Genomic DNA, 21,324 nt, shown 5'->3' with positions numbered 1-21,324 from the left:
TGCTGCATTAAAACTCGTGTGCTTGTTCAAATAGCCGGGCTGCCGGTCAGCTTTCCTTCATTTATTCTGGATGGAAGAATAGTCACCTATCATTACTACTCCGCCTGTCTGCCTTCCTGTCGCTCCTCCTCTGTGGTGTGTGTGTGTGTGCAAACTGCCAACACTCGTCTGTCCTCCATCATCGTAAGTGTCTCTGACAGCTCACCACAAGTCGCTCACCATGAGCAAGAAGAGTGTGTGTGTGTGTGTGTGTGTGTGTGTGTGTGATGGAATGCAATTAAAGAGTGCTTTCACAAGGCTCAATCCAGCTCTTATTACCTGTTCGTTATGGCGGACGCTGCTGTATATAAGCAGAGGAAATTATTATTTCAGTCATCAAATGTCTTCTTTTCAAGTCTAAAACCCCAAAATATTCACTTTTATTCCTCTAGCTGCAGAAAACAGCAGAAACCCTCTGAGGACGAGGAGCGCTCGCTGTCTTTTCACTGGTGAAATGCTGCCCTCTTGTGGTGACAATGGTAATGACAGGTAACTACTGGCCTCACATCTAAAACCTAAAATATAGACCGTTACATGATCATTTGTATTCCTTAATTATTTGTATTTTATTATCTAAAGGTTCTAAGTAATACACACTTATTTCTGCAGTTATTGCTCATTTCGGACCATAATAGTGTTTGTTATTTATGTTTAAAGTGAGGGGGTTAATTGGAAAATAACATGGGAAACAACATCGACATCTAGTGGCCGTTTGAGGAACTAGATTTGTTTTTGTTTAACATTTATATATTCATGAAATAGAGGTCCATACTGTTTGTATTTGTGCATCTCTGTGTGTGTTTACAGCGGTCTTTATGCAGCGTAATCCCACAGCCTCTTTCTCAATAATGTCATATTTCCTGACATCAGATTCCCTCATGTGCCTTCCTTCAGATCATCTTCCACTTCCACTTCGCTGTAACTCAGCGTGGGTGGAGAGCGGGTCCTGGGTGGTCTACGAGAGGCCGAACTACGTGGGCTACCAGTACGTCCTGACCAGAGGAGAGTACCCCGACGACAAGATCTGGATCGGCCTCAGCGACAGAGTCTGCTCCTGCAAGATGATTCACTTCGTAAGCCTTCCCGTCCTGACTGAACTACTTCTTTAAAAAGATTTTGTTTTGTTTAAACCTACCCTTTCACTGTCTCATCCATATCTGCACCACGTCTCTCCAAACCCTCCTCCTCTCTCTCTGTTTCCTCTTTGTGTCCTCCTCCAGGCCGGTGGAGATCCTCACAAGATCCAGCTCTATGTCAAAGGGGACTTTGCGGGTTGGGTGTTTGAAGCCACGACTACAAGGGCCGCCAGTACCTGCTGGAGAAAGGCGAGTACCGCAAGTCTGCCCCACCGTCCAGTCTTTCAGAAGGCTAACTGAGTAGATGCTTGTATAATTAACCATAAAAGGAGTTTATTATCCTGTCAATCAAATCCAAATGAAACTGTAAAACAAACTACTTTATTATCAGATCTGCATACAGTTGGTGCTCACGATCATCGTTTGAAATCGATGTATTTACATTTTTAACTCGCATGCCAACCTTTGGACAAATGTTTGTCATGCAGTAAGTTGTGCGGCATGCTGGTCGGTCCGGTTTGTCGGTCCCGTGTGTCCCGGTCTTCTCTTCTCACACCGAGGGCTGTCCTTCGTTGATGAAGCTGAGCTGGGCGGTGTGCTCCCCCCACTCCACCCCCTGCAGGTGGAGGGGTTCTCGGGGGTGTGAGGCCATGCTGGAGGGCGGGAGGAGGGGACAAGACCCGGGTATGAACTCAGGCTGGGACAGGAAGTGGAGACAGGGTTGACGGTGCTCACTATCAGGTCCTGATAAGTCCACCAAAGGGGGAGTGATGGATGACGGGTGGCTTGATGAAGAAAGAGAGGGGATGGAGCAGGAGGAGGAGGAGGGATGTGGCACAACTGTGTGCTCATGGGGAGAGCTGTTGAGTGACGGGGGAGCTGAGCGATGACAGACTGGAGGAGCGGTGCTGGTGTGATGAGGAACTGGAGGATGATGGGAGATGATGGTGCGGGAGGATGGACGCCGAAGTGTATCAAACTCTCCCCGCGACGCCTCCGGTTCAGGCACCAGGACGCATCGATCGTCCGAACAGTCCACAGGGGCACGTTGGGTGAGAAGGGGCGGGGCCGGGGAGCAGCTGTGCGATGACACGCTGGGAGGCGGAGTCACGGCGCCGGGTATCAGCAGCACCGAGGGGTTGTGGAAGAGGGGCTTGAGAAGACTCGTCATTTCCTGCAGCTCCTGACTGACGGCGGTCACCTGACGGGAGAGGACGCTCATCTGGAGAGACGAGAGTCAGGAAAGCTGGTTTTAGAAGCTTCAAATGTGGATTTACTTCTTGAAAGAGTGGGGGGGAGGGGACTGCTATAGGGTCAAACTCTAACACCAGTTTAACTACAGCAACTTGCAAGTTAACTCACAAATATACAATATTGCAGATGTTCTCTGTGCTACCGCAGTATGATGAGCATTACCTCGTGTTTTAGCTTAGCGATAGTCTGCATCGTGTCATCCTCATCAAGGGCCCCTGTGGACGGACACATAAAGACATTTAATCCACATGCAAGTACGAACTGGATAGAGAATAGATTAGTGATTCATTCACACATGTGTGTGTGTTAACCTGAAGCAGCTGAATCACGGCTGGGGAGGAAACTGGGAGTTGTACTGGGAGAAAAATCAAACTTCTGTGCTGAACCACTTTGGTTTTCAGTCTCGATCCCATCCACAAACCTGAGGACGAACAGGAGGAGTGAGTTGATGTATTTCACACTGGACAGCAAGAAAAATAAAGTGTTTTTGATGAAATATTGCAATTTTAATGTTCAATTGTATTGCTTTTTCCTGACAGAAGCTTTCGTCGCACACCAGCGTCTGGTGCCACCTCTCGAGGAACTCCATGCATGTTTGCGTTTATGAATAATGTCATAAGTCATAAAGAGCGGCTCACTGCCCCTGAATGAACAAGTTAACGACTTTACCCAATCAATGAACGCTTCCTCACCGGGGGCTGAGGTCTGGCTGCAGGCAGCTGAAGCTCACCACGGGGATCTGAAGGCTGGCAGGCCGGGCGTGATCGCTCGCCACTCTGAAGGCTCGCGGCGGCAGCAGCGGCGAGCGGAGAGGGGAGCGCAGGGGGGAGCGCAGGCCTCGGCCCAGCCTGCCCAGAGGAGGCATCTTGGGGAGGGGGGAGTGCTCCCCCTCGGACCCCGATCCCTCCTCCACCTCCTTGATGGATGGAAGCTTCTTAAGGATCCCCCCGTTGCTCTCGCAGTCTGCCTGAGGAGGGGAAAAGAGAGCAGAATGATCACATGTTTGGACCACAGAGAGGTTTATTTTAGTATGCATACTGACAGTTTTCAATATAAGTTTGTAGCCTTTCCAGTGGGAGCACACTACATACTTAAAACCTGCTTGTTGCGGTTACGCTGTGACCAGAGGGGGGAGCTGCTGAGCCACGGAAAGGATCACTCAGTCGCCATTCACATCAGCTGCGATGCTGCTGGTGTCCATTCAGTTAGTCAGCAGCGCTGCGAAGGAGCGCTCTCATTCAAAAACAACGCCATTCACTACCAAACACATTCAGCTCCTCTGAAGGTTTCCTATAATCTCTGCTGAGAGATTAACCTTTGTGGATCTTCATGACTCGTGACAAGTAATATCTAAACAGATGGTCCTTTCAGAGTAAAATCCCTGCAGTCAGATTGTTTGTCGGTGGCTGGTGGAAGGTTATTGGCATTATATTTACTGCATCTTCTCTGTAATTTAAAGCTGATTAAAAAACTGGCAAACAAATCCCATTTCCTCCTGTCCTCCCCCCCCCCCCAACACAACCCTTCCCCGTCTCTCCCCTCTGTTTGTTGTCTACCCCATCTCGTCTTTGGCTCACGCGCCCAACTGGTATTTTTAGATCGCAGGGGTTTAATTTTAGCAGTGGTTTGCCTGAAGGGTACCGAGCGGAGAAGCGAGTGTTTTGAATTTCAGCGCATGTGTGTGTGAGCTGCACGTGGCACCCTTGATTTGCAGAATGCCACTATAAGGGCATCACCCACTGATGCGTGTGTCTTGAGTTGCACGTGAGAGATGTTGAAATATGGTCACTGCACACCGAGGCGTAAAATAGGCCAACATGTAATCAACGCAGCATGCAGTAGTTTACATGTGAGTGAGCATGTGTGTGTGTGTGTGTGTAATCCTGAATCAGCAAGGACAAATGTGCTGCGTTATGGTGTGTTGCTGTGTGAATCTCTGCAGTGTGTGTGTGTGTGTGTGTCGGCACGTGAATGCAAATGTCGCTGAGGTTCCCCCTCCAGCTTCCTTTCATCCTGATGTTTTCTGGTCTCGTCTCCATCTGCTTGTTGTTCTATATTTATCCAGTCAGGGATGACCCCCCCTCCCCCTCTGACAGCTCTATTTTTAGTCCCACGCCGCGCTCAGTGGAGGATGCACTACTACTGTCGCTGTGCATGCATATAAATATATGTGTGTGTGTAAGTTTTATGTGCATATCAAGGGTACATTTGAGTTTTCTTCTGGCTCCAGATGCACACATAACAAACAGACATAAACTTATTCTTGGCAAAAAGGTAAACAAGCGTATTCCCCAAAATGTCTGTAAGTTGTAATGTAGACAACAGAAATGGAGCCGCTATGCAGCAGAAATAAAACACGGTACCATGATTAGCCCCTCCATCGTTTTCATCGATTCTTTTTATAACTTTGCAGAGAGTAGACGGGATTGTATCTTTATGATACTAGCACGGTACTTTGTTTTTCACTACAGGCTCTTCGAGCTACCTTGGAGGACTGAACTATTGGGAGCGGAGGAGATGGTGGGGATAAATTCATGAATGCCAGAGGGCCCCACACAGGATCAATATGCAAGAGGGAAGAAAAGCGATGGGAAAAGGAGAGTAGAGATTATTCTATACAGCACTATTGACAGTGAAGGCTTTCTTTGTTGACAGAATATATGCGCCACATATTCGCTGCTGAGGAGGCTTATTTTGATACTTCTAAGCACAACCAATTTACATAGTACTTCTGTGGCTTTTAATCTTTGCTTCACCTGCTTAAAAAATGCTTGGAAACACAAAAAATGTCAAGTGAGGCTTGACAGTCATGCTCAAATAATAGCAGCATTATTTTTTCCATAAATGACCTGTATCCTTGTATTTACCTGCATCTGCTCGTTTTTATAGATTAGCTGTTTATTATCAAACTATAACTACGTGTATTCACAGCCAATCAGGGTGGACTGTCTTCATAATCAAGCAGGAATCAATTAAGTGTTATTTAAATATCTTTCATGCCTCTATATCGTGTCGTCCCCTGGTATTTCTCTTGGACCGCTGCTCTAATTAGCAAGCTTACTCACAGCGAAAATCTGAGTTATTTCCAGTATCCGCTGGTTATTCATGTGTACGCTACAGCGGAGATCCATCTGGAAATCCCTGGCATCCGAGTCGTCCTTGTTGAGCTCATGTCTCTATCTGTTGGCTGAAGCTGCGTCGTCTTCTTCCTCACTCACAGTCCAGATGGCTAATCCCCCTTCAAGTGCATCACTCGGGCGTTGCGTAAAATGGGTGGAAGAGGTCACAGCTGAGTCTAATCGAAAAAAGCAGAAGGACTCACCCAGAATTTTCTTTTCTTGGTATTTTGTGGACTTCTTCACGATAATGGTCGGAGGGAGGGGTTGCATTTCCAGGCAGGGACGGGGATAAAGAGGCACGCTCTGAGGGATGCCTCAGAGCATGTTCCACTCCAGAACATGCTGGAGGGTCTACATGTCACATCTGGGAACATCTTCGTATCCCCCAGGAGGAGCCTGCTGCCACCTCCACCCAGAGCCAGATAAGTGGCGGGAAATGGATGGCTGCACGGACAACGCAAATCCTTTCTGACACCTTGTAAGTGTGTACTTGTACCTCGTACCTCAGTGTTGTGTCCCTCCCGGAGGTTGTACGTCAGGTCGTGCTGGATCTCAGTGACGAACTTCTGGGCGTAGTCTGGGTAGAGACAGAGCACCTCACGGAGGCCTTTGAGGCTGATGTACTGGAGATCACAGTAGGTCAGGGCCTTCACACAGGCGTTGGTCTTAATCACTTCCTCCTGGGTCAGACAGTCGGAGCCAATCAGATCGCCTCGACCTGGAAAGCAGAGGTGCATATGTAATGTCACGTCCTTAACGGTCCAAATATAAGAGCACAAAATATACATATAACACTTTTACTGAAGAGGAACAACACCCTCAACCCCATGCAGGTATTGAGAACAACACACTTTAGAGCAGAGAGGCTGAATGTATGGTTAGACTATTTTACACACAGTGTAACACAGTGTCTTCCCGCTGCCTCTCTCTACCGTCTTCTTTCTCCACAGCTGTAAATCCAATGTGGCGACACCGAAACAATTTGTGTGTGTGAGAGAAACAGGGAGCGGGAGGGAGGGGAAAAAACGAGGCACAAGAGAAGCGAAACCCAGAGTGTGTTTGGATGTCTGTGAGAGAAATGTGTGTGCACACACAACATGCTAATGAGTTTCTTCTACAGGCAGCAGTAACTTCATTATTTACACCAGCTACTAATGGGGGAAAACGGTGTTGCTTGTGTTTGTGTATTCTGTTTCATCGATGCGATGCAGAACGGAAGGCGTGTCGGTGTACGTGTTGTAGGTCAAGGCTCTGTGTTTTGTATCTTATTCTGGTTCTAGCTGCTCAACGGGCTCACCTATTGCATTGCATTAATGCAGTTTTTATCGTATTGTAGGCTGCTCTACTTCATTAGTCTGCCCGACTATTTAATGCTGGATGTCTAATAACTTCTTAAGGAGTATAAGCCCCTTCACTTCTGCTTCATAATGCTGCAAACAGACTCCAAAAATAGCATTCTTTAAAACACTTCAGGGTCTTGCTCCAGCATATTTTGTTAATTAACTACAAACCACAATATGCTGCAGCTTTTTGTAATCTCTCAACCAATCTATCACCTGAGTCTCTGACATCTCTTTCATCATTCGATATGAACCATGAACCTTTAACAGTAAAAATATAATTTCATTCCCACTTCACGGGATATTTTCTGAAGCTTGCTGACCTCCATTACTTACTTTGGGAATGATCACGACGCAGGTTAGGTTGTACACCATCTTCTTCTTCTTCTTGGAAGCAGACGGCGGAGTCTGAGTCACTTTACTGCCGGAATCTAGGAGGGCTTCTACGGTTTGGAGTCCAAGACAGAGAAGCCCTTCATGATTCAGGTAGCAAAATGACTCCCTCAGACTGCAGGTCCAACAGGAGGCTTGGCCCAAAAACCACTGATGTACTTACACACTTATTTAACCTGGATCTCAGCAGGTCTCTCAAAAGGGTGCTGTCCGTGGTGCTGAACCTCAATGGTGTTAGCTGGCTGGTATTGGCAGTGATATTGGTTATACTAAAGCAGCCTTGATTAGAAGGAGGACAACAATAAATGAAAACGTATTTTAACACAACATGTGATTGTTTATTTACCGAGAATGGCCAGCACCGTGTTGTCCTTCAGTACTTCCATGGAGCCCGAGCACACGAAGTAGATGGCCTGGAGGGCGTCGCCCTGGCGTATGAGGAACTCCCCAGGAGCGCAGAAGGAGGTCTTGATGATGAGGGAGAGGGAGCGCAGACACCCCCTGCTGGCCGACTCAAACAGCGACAGCTGCAGCAGCTCATTGTTCAGATGCATGGCGATGTCGGCCCTCAGCTCGTCTGGGAAGTCCTTCAGTAGCTGTGAAGGGAAAGAGGACAAAGTTCCCCCTCTGCAGTGAAACAATGACACACAAAGCTGATTTCTATGACTGCACGCTATGGATGAATCCCTCTCTGAGTCTTCCCTTTGTGTGTCATCATTTGAATGTGACCGTGTGGGAAGGTGGAGGAAAAAAAACCTTTCACTTTCCCACATAGTCACAACTAACTAATACATGCATGTCCATTTCTGGAAGTTTTGTTTTCATCTTCAACACTCAAATGTCATTCATTACAGCTGATGCAACACTATACTCTTGTATTACTCAAGCGTTCCCACTTTATGTGCAACAGAGTAGCAAAGCGAACCTCTTTGCGAGGGAAAGTTTTGGGTTATTACCTTAAAGTATTAGCGTCTGTCCCCCATCATGTTATCTCTTTAAAAAGGATTATCTCCATTTAAAGCCATGGTAAAACACATCAAGGGCCAGTTTAGTGTCAATGAGGTCATTAATCCAACATCATACGTTCACATTCTCTTACGGCAAAGACATTCCATCACTGAACGTATCTTGATCCGTCCCTCCTACCTCGCTGACATCGATGCCGTTGTTGACAGACCAGGTCGTCTGGAAACACTCCATCATGCGTTGCTCAAGGGCTTTGGGCAGCCGGTGCACCCGGATGAAGTCCTTCAGGTCCTTGGTGCGGGTGTGGTAAAGGGAGCGGCGTGAGTACATCCTCTGGATGATGGCGGTCACATTTCCAAACACCACAGCATGCATTAACGCTGCAGACAAAGAGACAACTGACTGAATACAAAATCCTAACAATGACATAATGTTGTGGATTCTTTTTAGCTTTGGTGTTCACCCCACCTCCAATCAGCATGGTGCAGATGGAGAAGATCTTCTCAGAGTCTGTGTTGGCTGAAACATTGCCGAAGCCCACACTGGTCAGACTGCTCAGAGCGAAGTACAGCGACGTCACATAGGAGCTCCTGACAGACGGGCCGCCGCTCAGCGTCGTCCCCGAGCCTCCGGGCGTCCTCGCTCTGGTCCTGCTGCCGTTCCATTGGGCCGAGCCCAGCAAACCTGCCCCGTTTAGCAGCTCCAACCCGGAGCCGTTCCACTGGCTGTGATTTGTGAGCGCTGCCGTCACGGCGCCTTGAGGCAAATCGGAGACTCCCAACAGGGAGGTCAGCGGCGCCAGGAAGTATGGCGTTCCCAGGCGTTTGGCCAGTTCATGGAGCCAGCCTGGTGGGAAGAGGGTCCATAAGAGTTTGTCAGTTTAATGAGATGCCTTGCTAGATTACCTTCACGAAAAGGCTTCACTGGCAGTGGGAACAACGCTGGAAGGGCAGAGTAATCACTTCAGAGAATGTCAGCTTTTATTTGCATTTACACACGGTGCAGATTTGTCTGCTTGTCTGTGTTTTTGCAACTATTTTCTTTAACTGTTTTTATATATTCTATATTTAAACGTGACTCAGCGCCCACTGTGATGGACATCACATGTGTGTATTGGCTGTTTTAAACTGACTTTGTACAAGTGATTGATTAAGTAGACCGTAAGTAATCAATACATGTCAGGTTTTGACATTTAATTTGCCATATGAAGGAGTAGGGCATAACAAGACCAGCATGGCAGCCAGACCAAAGCAAGAAGTAGAGACAAGAATATTAATTAATTTACTTTTTCATTTGTGAACTGTAATGAACAAGCGTTTTCTCAGTAAATGTGCACACGCTGTGTATACAGGCACGACACACACAGACACAAACCTATATCCCAGGAGGCGGGGCTATTACTTTCGATCTCGCTGCGTCCGATGTAGTACCAGACGCAGGCCATCCAGTGGCCGAGCAGGGCGAATGTGGACATGAGCAGGGTGAGGACCACGGCGCTGTACTGGGAGTAACGATCCAGCTTCTGTAGGAGGCGCAGGAGGCGGAGGAGGCGCACCGTCTTCAGCAGGTGGACCCCGAAGTTCTGCGAGAGAGAGGAGTCATGGGTTCAAAGGTATGAATGCTGGTGTCACTGGGGGGCCACGATCTCTTTCACGGTGCAGAAAAACATTTAAAAGTTGCTGAAACTTGGAGCTCAAATGGGATTAAAAATACTTCAGAACACCGAGTTGAACTCGGGATAAACTTTCATTTGCAGCTTTTACCACGAAGCCATTCAGAGGAAATCACTGCCATTATCATCCTGGACTGAAAAGATCCCTGTGGTCCGCCTGAGGTAAAAAATTGCCTCATCAAACATCATCCCTTTATTGATTCCCTCCCTCACATCTGTATTCACTGCACTTGCAATTCCCTGCTTGTTTCCATGCCCAATAAGTGGTCTGTTAATTGAAACCGCTCTGGTTTCATCAAGATGAATTACACCCCTCCTCAGATAGGAATTTCATTCGTGAGATATCTGGATATGGATCCAATCAGGGAATTAAATTGAGTAGTCAGTTAAACCCTTGACAACAACATCAAGCTCTGCCTGAAGCCCAAACAGTGACATGATTCACACTTTCCTTGTTCGTATTACGATCTAATAATCGAGTGTTCCTTCAGATTCAGCGATCCAATATCTATCACACTGTATGTTTCATCGCTCTGTACTTTGTATCATCTGGCTAATATATTTGCTTCCATCTGGAATTTGTCCTCAGCGTACTCGTTAATCAGCTCATTACCTAGTAATGAGTTTCTTGTTGACGATCAGACTCTCAGTCTTCTTCCCTTGAAGCCGCAACAGCAAATACTGAGAGCACGCTTTCAAGAAATTATGGAAGAAAGCAAAACTGTATGTGTGTATGTGTGTGTGTGTGTGTGTGTGTGTGTGTGTGAGAGACCCACCACACTGATATTGAAGGCGTAGAGCAGGTCGAAGGGCAAGGCGGCGATCAGATCCACAAACAGCCAAGATGTGACGTAGTGAATGCAGATGCAGCGGGCGTCGTACACCACCTGACCAGATGTGCTCACGAAGGTGGTGCGGAAGTTCAGCACGATGTCTGGCACACAAGGACACAAATATTTGAGTTATAAACTAAATGATTTGTGTTACTAGCTAAGGTTTTGTCACAGGAAACATCCAGGTTCCTATAACGAGCCTTCCTCAGGCAGGATTAGTGGACGTGGTTGTCAGAGCAGAGAGGGCCAGTTGAAATAAAGTAGAGAAGAAGAGGAGATTGTTAAGGAGGTTAAATTAGCATACGGCTCTTGTGCGTCTGGAGGAGTTGGAGGCAGCGCAGACCGTGGTGCAGCCAATTAAGAGAAAAGGAGTTTAAGAGCTGCTTGATTGGATTCATTTAAACCAGAAAGGAGTTTCCCCTTAAACTGATAATAGAAGAAAGTTGAAAAATATAAATGGAAAGGACTTAAGAGGCGTGACTTAAAGCTGTCTGGTGATATTCTTTCTTATTGTCGATAAATTCCATGAAAACACCAAAACCTTCATGACTTTATTTAACTACCGAGTGTTGCCTGTGCAGCTGAAGCCTCACCGATGATGAAAAGTATCTCCACCAAGATATCGCTGACACTCGGAGGGTGACGTGCCGCCGAGGGGCCGTCCTCTCGAATCTCCACCGCGGTGAAGCAGACGTTGTAGGGAACGGTGACGGCGACGTAGAACGTGGCCAACAAGATCAGCCAATCCCAGCCGGCCTTGAACGCACCGTAGTGAAGGAGGATGAGACGGGACTTCTGGACGTCCGCCACCTTGTACTCGGGGACCGGGTTTGCATTGGCTCCAAGAACACTCTGGATGTGTGGAAACACGCACAAATTATTGAGAAAGATGGTATATTATTTGTATAAATGTATCAATAATTGATTGTCCCTATAGCTTGAGAGTATCTCCACCAGCCAGCATGAATATTGTATTATCATTAGCAGCACTGCTACTGGTGGTAGAGTAATACTATTCAAGGGTTCAGTTGAGACATGTACTGTGGCATGGTTTGAATACATAATTCAGAGGGAAAGTGTAAATATCAGTCAAGTTGTGCATGTGCAAAGTAGTGACAGGATAAAAAATATGTCTCACGCATCAAGTTAACATTAGCTGATGCAAGACGATGAAACCTTTTAACCGTGATACCTGATCAGTCGGCCCCTCAATGAGTTAAAATGACAAATGAGAGATTTTATGCAAATTTCTTCCCTCCAAGGTCCTGGGTCATTACGATCACACTGCTAGGGCACATTTAATCTCATCCCAGTTGCTTGAATTAACAAGTTTTAGTCTTATTGACTCCAGTTGTGTTGCAGATGGACTGGCAAATTGCCCCTTTCAGCAATGCAAGTCTGTAAAACTAATCTGCTGACGCCGAATAATCTTTCTTATTCACAGGGTCATTATAATCAAAACACCACTATCGGTATTATGCCTTAAAAACATACAGGAGGTAAAATCCTAAAGGGAACTGAAGGTCTCACATTGTTGATCTTCAGCTTGCTCTTGGTCTTGTCCTGTTTCTGGAGGTGTCCAGACAGCTGGTAGAGGACGGCGCGACTGCGGCGGCGCTCCATGTTGAGGCCTGGAGGGCGGCTGATCTGGTGGATCTCCAGGCCGGTTTCCTCATCTGTAAAAACAAGGACACGATACTAGAGAGACATGCCGGCAGAAACTGCCATTGTACGAATCTGTGGCTATCTATAAATTGTATGAATTATTTACTATTCATTTGGGCAACAGAACTGATGTAGAGTTTTGATTAAAAAGTAGAATCTGTTGTTTACTTGGCTCCCAAACCCGCTCCATAATATCACCAGTCGTGTCTGCTGATGTATTCGTGCCCCGGCTGCAGAGCCTCTATTGGATCATTTCATGTGAATTATAGTGGAATTGGAAAATGCCTCACTTTCCTCTCCACGCTCTCTCTCACCAGTGTCAGATTCATTGCCATGGTCCAGGTCCTTATTTTCGGTGATGTCCTTATGTGACACCAGGAACAGAACCACCTCGCTCTTCTCGTTCTTTATGGGCACGATGTCCAGCAGACACCAGAACTTGGAGCCTGCACAAAGAAAATAGATCAGGTTTGAGTAAAAGATCAATTTGACTGACATTACATGATTAAAGTTCAGAAAACCTTCCAGTCTCACCACCCTTCTTGTACAGAATGATCTCAGTCTTAAACTCCCGACGTTCATCCAGGGCCTTCTGCATCTGCAAGGTGAGGAGATCGCTGGTCTCGCCGCCGCACAGGAAGTGACACATGCAGCTCTTCTGCATCAGCTCGCCACGGGCGAAGCCGGTCAGCTCACAGAAGCCATCGGAGCAGTAGACGATGGGAAAGACGGACTGGACCTGAGCGTTCCCCAGGACAAAGTTACTGTCTGGTAGGAGGAAAGGTGGGAAGGTAATAGGGACGGGAGGCAGGAAAGGGAAGCAGAGAAACAGAATAAAGCATCATTAAGAATTAAAATAGTATCCATCACTTGTATCAAAAGTGAGAACTTGAGATGCTTGATGGTGGTTCAGAGTCTCCAGAAACATGTACACATAACTGTTTAACTTCATCAATATCAAATCAGGTAGAAAATAATGTGTTTTAATAGCAGCTCTTATAGTGCCAGGCTTTAATGTCACTATAAAGCAGTTCATATCAACAATTTAAATCTCCAAATGTTGGTTTAAAAAGGCATAATTTGGACCTGTTACTTTCAAAACATTATTTTTCTCACTTTTAGAGTTTCAGGTTGATTTACCCACTAAAATATCTGTAAAAAAGGTCCTCTTACTGGCCTTCTTCAGAGAAACCGTAAGTTTATAGCAAGAGTCTGCAGTCATTATAGCAGCTCGTTAGGTAAATGCTAATGTCAGTATGCTAACATGCTGACACTATATTTAGCAGGCAGGTGCAACAATTAACGCTACCTGTTAGCATGCTAACCTTAGCACATTTTAAGCTAACAGAAATTCAACGTTATTTGTTCACAAACCAAAGCAGTCGAAGTTAATTTTGACCTGTTGGTTGCGCTCGATGAAATGTTTCGATAATTCATTCTTGTAGCGGGAAAAAATGTAAAATTTCATGGTAAACCTTCCACTATTAATCGAGATAATTCAGTGTGGAACAAAGACTAGTGCTAGCTGTACTAAAAACGCTGATACACTTATCGCAGAGTCTAATAAAGTTGTTGGTTATTGAATTAAAACTACTTCCGGTACAGGTTTTTCCATAGAACCATGGTCCATCTCAAAAAGTAGGACAACTGAACACTTCTTTCTTCTTATTCTTTTGATTTTTCACGGCTTTCGTGTCCATTACCGTCACCCACTAATCTGGAGTGTGGACTAAGGATACCCTCTCTAATAAAGAAAAACAAATATATATATATATATATAAAAATAAATGTCACTAAAGTTTTTCTTTAGCGCATTAATTATATTTTCCTCTCCAATCTCTCTTAGACCTTTTTCATACCTTCTAAAACATGATCCACAGCTTCTTCTTCTTCACAAAATTCACACTTTCCATTATTATGCTTTCCAACAACATAGAGGGAACTGTTAAGACCAGTATGGCCATTCCTCAGTCTTGTCATAATCATCAAACAGTTTTATAGCATTTCACTTTCACGCTACATTCTTTACTCAACCATGGGGTCATTACCCTACAATTTCACTAAGATGTCATCCTAATTCAAAGAAAACATAATTAAAATTTCATGCTCCCTTTTTTTCCACAGTGTTCATTCTCACTTTATGTTCGTTTCTGCACTCTGAACGGCTTCAGAGTTATTCTAGTCTTTGAAGAGCTTCACTTCAGGCAGAATTTAACATGCTTGCTGCTTTTCATTGATTTAACTCCCCCTATTGTTCCCTTCTAATCATCTTTTCTTTTTCTTTGTTCGTCCCATGTGTCTTCCCCACGTCTCTGCCTCTAAACCATCTATAATATTTCCATCTTCTGCGATTGTGGGCCACACAAATAAGCTCAACTTCATTTCGGCTGTAGAGCTTAACAACATGCCACATTTAGATCATGAAAGTAACATCCGCATGTTGGAATCTTGCCTATCACAATCAATGTCAACTTTATTTCTCTACTTTAAGATGATGTTAAATGGTTCCTGCGGAGCTGTTGTTCTGTGCAGCTGAAGTTAAAGCATGCGTGTGAGCTCTGACAAATGGTTTGACAGCCTGAGTTATGGGGACAATCTTGAATAATTCATTGTGAAACTGAATTAGGTATGAAAGGGGACTAACACAGCCAAGGTATTCATGCCAGTGAGATCATCAAAGTCCACGCACAAAAGAATCTGGAAGACTGGAGCGCTTTGAAGAATGTGAGCAATATAGGACGAGAGAGCAGGCGAGCAAGTGATTCAGTGAGGGATCGACTGAGAGAGGGATGAATTAACTGCAACACAGAGAAAGTGATCGCATGAAGATGAACCGGGGGACAATGAAGTTAATAATGCATGCATTCATAAAGCATGTCCAGTGTAAATGCTCTTGCCGAAACAAGAAGTACAAACTGCCCGTCAGTGCAGGAGGCTCATGGGAAGTCACGCGTTTCCCAACAAGTTATCAATCACAATAATACAACGAATAAAATTACCTTAACGAACAATTTGAAGCTCGCCTGCAAATTTCAGTTATATTTTGGAAAATACTTGCTGAATTAGACAACAATATTGATGCTACTCTCATGTCTGTATGTTACATGAAACTACAGCAAAGAGACAGCTAGCTTAGCTTAGCACAAAGACAGCTAGCCTTGTTTTTATATAATCAGACAAAGTAAAAATGACAAGTTGTGTTTTACGACTCGAGGAAGTCATTGTTTCCAGACCAACTTGTCGATACACTTTGGTTATTGTACGGATTAAAAACACAATATATAGAGCTTTAAAAGCCAGGCAAGCTGATCCCACCTGTTTCGTGCTAAGCTAAGAAAGCCATCTTGCAGCTGTAGCTTCATAATTAACAGACAAATATATAAGAGTAGTATCAACGTTGTCTCCTAACACTTTGCATAAAAGTGAACAAGTGTTTTGTTTGTTCTCTTTGCTGGATGCAAATGTTTTTTGAGGATTATTTTGTGGCTCTATCGAAGCGTCTCACACCCACAGTGAAGGTCAATATATCCGAATGACATTTGGCGCGGCTGTTTTTCTGCAACCATGAGAACAACGCAGCACTGTGGGACTTGAGATGCAACAGGTGTGAGGCCGTGTTACTCATAGACAGCTGGATGGATTTGTAGTGACAACAGCGGCGGTGGCGGTGGCGTCATCTGTGAGGCAGCAGGGGAGGGAGGCTGTCCGTCATTCTCAACATAAGAATGATGCAGCCGGAGATTTTGAAGAGTGTGACAGAATATAATAGGATTGCATGAATCACTTCTCATAGAAAAAGAAATTGGTAAAATTGAGATGATTAACTGGTAGAATGGAGGAATATATGAATATTTAATAGCAGTGAGCACATTTTGCAAAAGCAAGAGTAGTTCTTTCATTAAGGGGAAGTTTTACTGGCCTTCTAACACTGAAGCTTTTGGAGGAATGTTTTTTTAAAGAAAGGAAGCTCATATTTTATTGTTGAATGTCAGAATATGCCGCCTTAACTCTTCTGTGAATGCTTTCCAAAACATTTTAGAACCTGGCTTCAGGTGTTTTTCTCCCGCTCAGCCGCCAGACTGTGCTGGATGGGTTGAGCTCAGGTCTCTCTCTCTCCATCTCTTCATGGACCTGGCTCTGTGCATCTGGGGCATCGCCACGTTGAAACAGCTTTTGTTTCACTTCATTGTTCTGCCTGACATTGTGTTCCATGTTCGCTGATTTCTCTGTAGGAGTGGGCTTCTCTTGTTTACTTTTCTCTTGACCAGTCAGCAGCCAGTGACTCACCTGTTTGTCATTTTCAGGAGCTGCGGATTGAAATAATATTCTGATTCATAAAGTCGATTGTTGCCGGTTTAGTGGACATGTTTCTATTGATGTTATTCAAGCTTGTGGATATTCTTTTACAAAACTGAGAATGTTCATTTGATGCAGCCCCATATCCTTGCACCTGGATGTGTGATGCTCTCTGCTACCACACTGTCTGCACGGTTACAGTGTTCAGCATATTAAGTGGTCTGCCCCAAACTTACAGGAGAGTCCCCCCCCCCCGCCAAAGACGTGATCTGTTTTTTACAGAAGCAGTTCCTGTGCTCCATCTTCTGCTCCTCTAAGCCGTGTTCTTTTTATCCTTTGTAGTACTCATTTTCTGCACATTCCCCAGGCAGTATGCAGGCCTGTCACATCCACACTACGATCCAGGTGTAATAACATGCGAGCTGAAACTACCGAACCACTCAGGCTCAGCCCCTGAGGGAACCCCGATAAACCCCGGTTGCTAATAACACTGACAGCGACAGCCCGCCACAACACATTCACCACCGTGCAAAATGAAGACCAAACACACACACACACACACACACACACACACACACACACACACACACACACGTGCAACACATGTTTGTTTATGGCACTTTTTGAGGACACTGCAAGCCCATTTTCTTTTATTCAACCACACAAAAGCATAAAACAACTGCATCCTGAAAACTGTGTGCACAACAAAATTCTGCTCTTGTAATGCAACAAAAAAAATCCTCTGAGGTATAGTGTTGGTATGTTAGCATGCTAACAAGCTAAAATAAGCTACTACAGTTTGCATGTAGATATTTCCCTTTACAATCAAATCAATTATATTATCAATGGGATATACTTATAATAATAATAACGTATTTATTCAATACTAGTCATCTATGATCCGTATATAATATCACTTGAATAGTCGGTGGTTGAGAAAAAAACGTGACATTTTAAAGTGAGAGTCCAAAGACAATAAATCTGGAAAACAAATAGGAGAAGAATACTGACGGTGAGACGATGTGTTTCTCTCTGCATCATCTTCAAAACTATACAGCCCACAGCTTTGTGCCGGAACAAAAAACCCCCAAATCTGTCACAGTGAATGGCTCACTTTGGTAAACTATTTCTCACCAGAGCATGAAGATGTGTCCAAGGCCAATCATACTGCATGACCAACACAGGATATACATTTGTAATGGTATTTGGCATGTGACATTTTACAGGCTAAGCAATAAATTGTTAAAAAGGCTATAAATTATTCTAAGGATGAATAAACCTGAGTTGCAGCCATAGCGAGGCTTCATCGTCTTCAATCCTTCCAACAGAAGTTCAGTCTGGACAATGTTGACCCTCCAACATTGTCATCCCTGAGTGATTAATTAAAATATCTGACTTTTGTCCTTATAAATGTGCATGCAGTGTATTGAGATATCTCAGGGTTAAAATCTGCCTCCAGCCGAGGCTTTCTACTGCTAGTCGGGGAAAAAGAATGTCGAGAGATTTCCCTGGAGTCCCCGTGGTTATGCATTAAAGTTGTATGGCAGAGATGGAAGATCCCAGCTTCAGACCTGAAAACACTATTCTGATCAGCTGGTTTTCAGCACTTGAGAACTCACCATCAGTCACAACGGGCATGTTAGCTATTCTGTTGTTGAGTCTGCCGAATGACAAACAAAACAAAGGTTTGGTCACAGTGATGCTTGGAGACTTGGCATCTCTCGACCTGCACTGTTTTCCTTGCTATTGCTTTGAGTCATTAGTGTGATGAATTTATCCGGCATCACACATCTTTCCCAGTCAATTTAGCTTGCTGAGTTTTTGTATGTGTTTCGAGTATTTTCAACCGCTCTACCTCTCGACGTGCACACACTTTCTTGGCAGCTATGCACAGTTTTAGAGTTACTCGGTTTGAGAGAAGCCTCATTAAAATCCCCCCACTGTGTGTTTTTTTTTTGTTTTTTGTACCAAGGGCCTGCCAGAGGTTAGGAGCAAGAATGTGATCATGAATGAGGAACTCAACATGAGCATCTTTCCAGACTTCACCCTGGTATTATAAGACAATGGGCACCTGTGCATGTAAAAGGCCCCGCCAGCCTGTACCCATTATGCCCATTCAGTAATGCATCCATGCCTTCACTGCATTCACTGCACATTGCACTCTCAGATTAGAGTAGAGCTCATCACCATTGACACCAAATGAAAAATTCTATTTGAATCAATGTTACTGTATATCGTGAAATGTTGCCTTCAGGGTACATGCAGGACACATCAAATACTTACAGATGCCAAAGAATATCATCATATCTAAACATGTAGCACCTTGCAGCAGGAGAGCCTATTTTAATCTCCACAAAGAACACTGTCACTTTTCTGTTTCAGGAAATAGACAGATCCCGCTCTGATTCCTTGTATACCAGCCTCAACCACACATTCTGGCTGATGCTGAGTGCTGTTAGTTTGCGCCTTTGGGACCGTGTTATGCAACAGTGTTAAGCTATAATAGCAGCAGTTTGCATGTTGATTGACAGTGATTTCTGTGTTGGTTTCATGAATTGTGTGTGAACGTTGGTAAATAATAGGTTGGATATAATTCTGCTCACCTGTCACAGACAATTACGCAGGATTATGTTATTGTGATGATTTTAGTGAAGAAAATGAACGCCAGAGTCTTTAAAGTAATTCAGGTGCCACTTTGACTTTACGAATGGATCTGTTTTTTCTTTTTTCTTTGGTCGCTGATGTAACTGTTTGAAATCTGTCATTCATATGGAGACAGATTTAAATAGAAAATAATTTCCATAATCAGCCACTGTTACGGTTTCAAATCTTAAATTGACTGACTGACAGTTCTCACTTGCAACTCAAACCAATGCCTTTGAATTGTATTGAGACACTGAGTCACAGCATTGATTAACACAATGCTGTCTTTGTTTACTGGCATTGAGGCACATTCAAATATTTTGGTAAAGGGTCAATTAAGAAAAGAAAAGTATGTCATATGTCTATTGAAAGGACATGTAGACCATATGGTTAATTCATTGAACTAGGTGTTAAGGTATGGCGTTTCATGAATTATTCATCTCTTAAACATTGGTCTGTGCTGCTTTCATTCATCATGATTCATTCAGAATCAGCATGCTTATGTCTTCAAGTGGCCTCAATCCTCTTTCAACACTTTGCAGGTCTTTGGAGGACTTCGTATTTTCAGAGTGAGAGGACAATTCCGATTAACAAACTGCTGAAAGATCCGTTGCGCACCATGAAATTACGGGATTAGAGATAACTCCGATGTAGCCTACTCACGTGTCCCGTCGAAACGAGTGGCGATGGTATCCAAGAAGGTGTTTTGGGGCGCGATCAGACCCCTCATCACCGGCATCCGAGAGCGGGTCGAGCCGCGTCTCTCTCGCCGCTCGGAGCCTTGGCTCTCGGCGGCGGGGGTCACAAAGCCCGGCAGGAACCTGGGCGATGTCCCCGGCGCTCCTCCTAACCCCTGGAGGAGGGCGCCGAGCCGAGACACCCGGGACTCCACGGTCCAAAACTGACCACAGACCACCGCGCAGGTGATCCCGGCTAAGAGGAGGAGAGAGGAGCCGCTGCAGGCTGGAGGGGAGAGGACGGAGGGATGGAGGGGCGACGGTGAGGATGGTCACATTTACGCACGGGTGTACTGCAAAGCAATTCCCCTCTCCCCTCTCCCCCTCCCCTTCCCATTCGCTTTCTCTCTTCCTCGCTTACACATACACATTTCTCTCTCTTTTCTTTTTTCTATTTCCAATGTGCACCCACCTCTCTCTCTCTCTCTCTCTCTCTCTCTCTCTCTTGAAAATGTATCAGTCTCTCTTTACCTCTCATCTATTGATGTTGGGATGCATGCCTGTTTTAAACGAAGGTGTTATACTGTCTTTATTTTGGGTATTTTTTACACTGTACCATGTCACACTTTAAGCTGCAAAATGTGTCGCCCCATGAATATATTGAATAATTTAGTCAGGGTAGACAAAATATTCAAACGTTTCTCTTTGTGGAATTATTATGATGAAAGGTGTGATCCGTTCATTCATTCATATCATATTCCACGTGTGAATTATTCCCAAACCGCATCTGCCTGTGCATTTGTGAGTATTTCACATGTCATTAACATTCTTCATGGGAGGAATTCACATGTGCTTTTTTTGGAACAGCCCTCTGGCAGTAAGACTGGAGACCTATGGATGGATGGATGAATGCATGCATGGATGAATGCATGGAAGGATGAATGCATGTATGCATGGATGGATTAAAGGATGGATGGATGGATGATGGATGGTTGAATGGATGGACTTAAATAAAGATGATGCACCCCCACCAATCAATAGATGTGTGGTGTCTTGCGTAGGTTTATAATGTAGCTATTTGTTTACTATTCCTTAATTTCCCTCACCCCTGTAAATAGAAAACCTGTACCATTTGTAAAAGCACATCTGAATATAAATGATTGCAAGGATGCTGCTGGAGACAAATGATGCGATGAAGCTGAGCCCATAAGTTTCCCCATGGGGACAATCAAGCATATCTCATTTGATCGAATCTCAAAGCGTCCCTGCAGTTCTGTTGGTTACAGGTAATCTGTTTTGCTCGGCTCTGCTCATGTTTCCTACTGTCATTACATTTAACACAAGCTGTTTT

The 21,324-nt window shown here is 44.7% G+C and overlaps 1 protein-coding gene and 1 pseudogene across 2 annotated transcripts; one reads left to right on the top strand and one right to left on the bottom strand.

Moving 5' to 3' along the window:
• Window positions 1-502: 502 nt before the first annotated feature.
• LOC116386199 (gamma-crystallin S-like) lies at window positions 503-1,687 on the top strand (annotated as a pseudogene).
• LOC116386198 (potassium voltage-gated channel subfamily H member 4-like) lies at window positions 1,322-20,337 on the bottom strand. 2 transcript variants are annotated; one of them, XM_031852234.1, is made up of 15 exons: window positions 19,960-20,337; window positions 12,892-13,125; window positions 12,672-12,803; window positions 12,223-12,368; window positions 11,286-11,544; window positions 10,636-10,793; window positions 9,562-9,769; window positions 8,656-9,033; window positions 8,368-8,567; window positions 7,568-7,817; window positions 5,992-6,206; window positions 3,062-3,336; window positions 2,681-2,790; window positions 2,532-2,584; window positions 1,322-2,337 (listed from the first exon to the last, which is right to left on the bottom strand). In XM_031852234.1, exons 1-15 carry the CDS (start codon window positions 20,033-20,035, stop codon window positions 1,666-1,668), a joined length of 3,366 nt encoding a protein of 1,121 aa, XP_031708094.1. In that variant the 5' UTR covers window positions 20,036-20,337; the 3' UTR covers window positions 1,322-1,665. The 2 variants fall into 2 exon arrangements, with proteins under 2 accessions (XP_031708094.1, XP_031708095.1); XM_031852235.1 differs by lacking the exons at window positions 1,322-2,337; window positions 2,532-2,584 and having other exon boundaries at window positions 2,753-2,790; window positions 3,039-3,336.
• Window positions 20,338-21,324: the final 987 nt, after the last annotated feature.

This window comes from Anarrhichthys ocellatus, unplaced genomic scaffold (genome assembly GCF_004355925.1).
Source record: "Anarrhichthys ocellatus isolate YVR2014 unplaced genomic scaffold, GSC_Weel_1.0 scaffold12, whole genome shotgun sequence".
NCBI lineage: Eukaryota > Metazoa > Chordata > Actinopteri > Perciformes > Anarhichadidae > Anarrhichthys > Anarrhichthys ocellatus.
The sequence above is the reverse complement of the archived record's forward strand: the minus strand, read 5'-3'. Positions and strand labels throughout refer to the sequence as shown.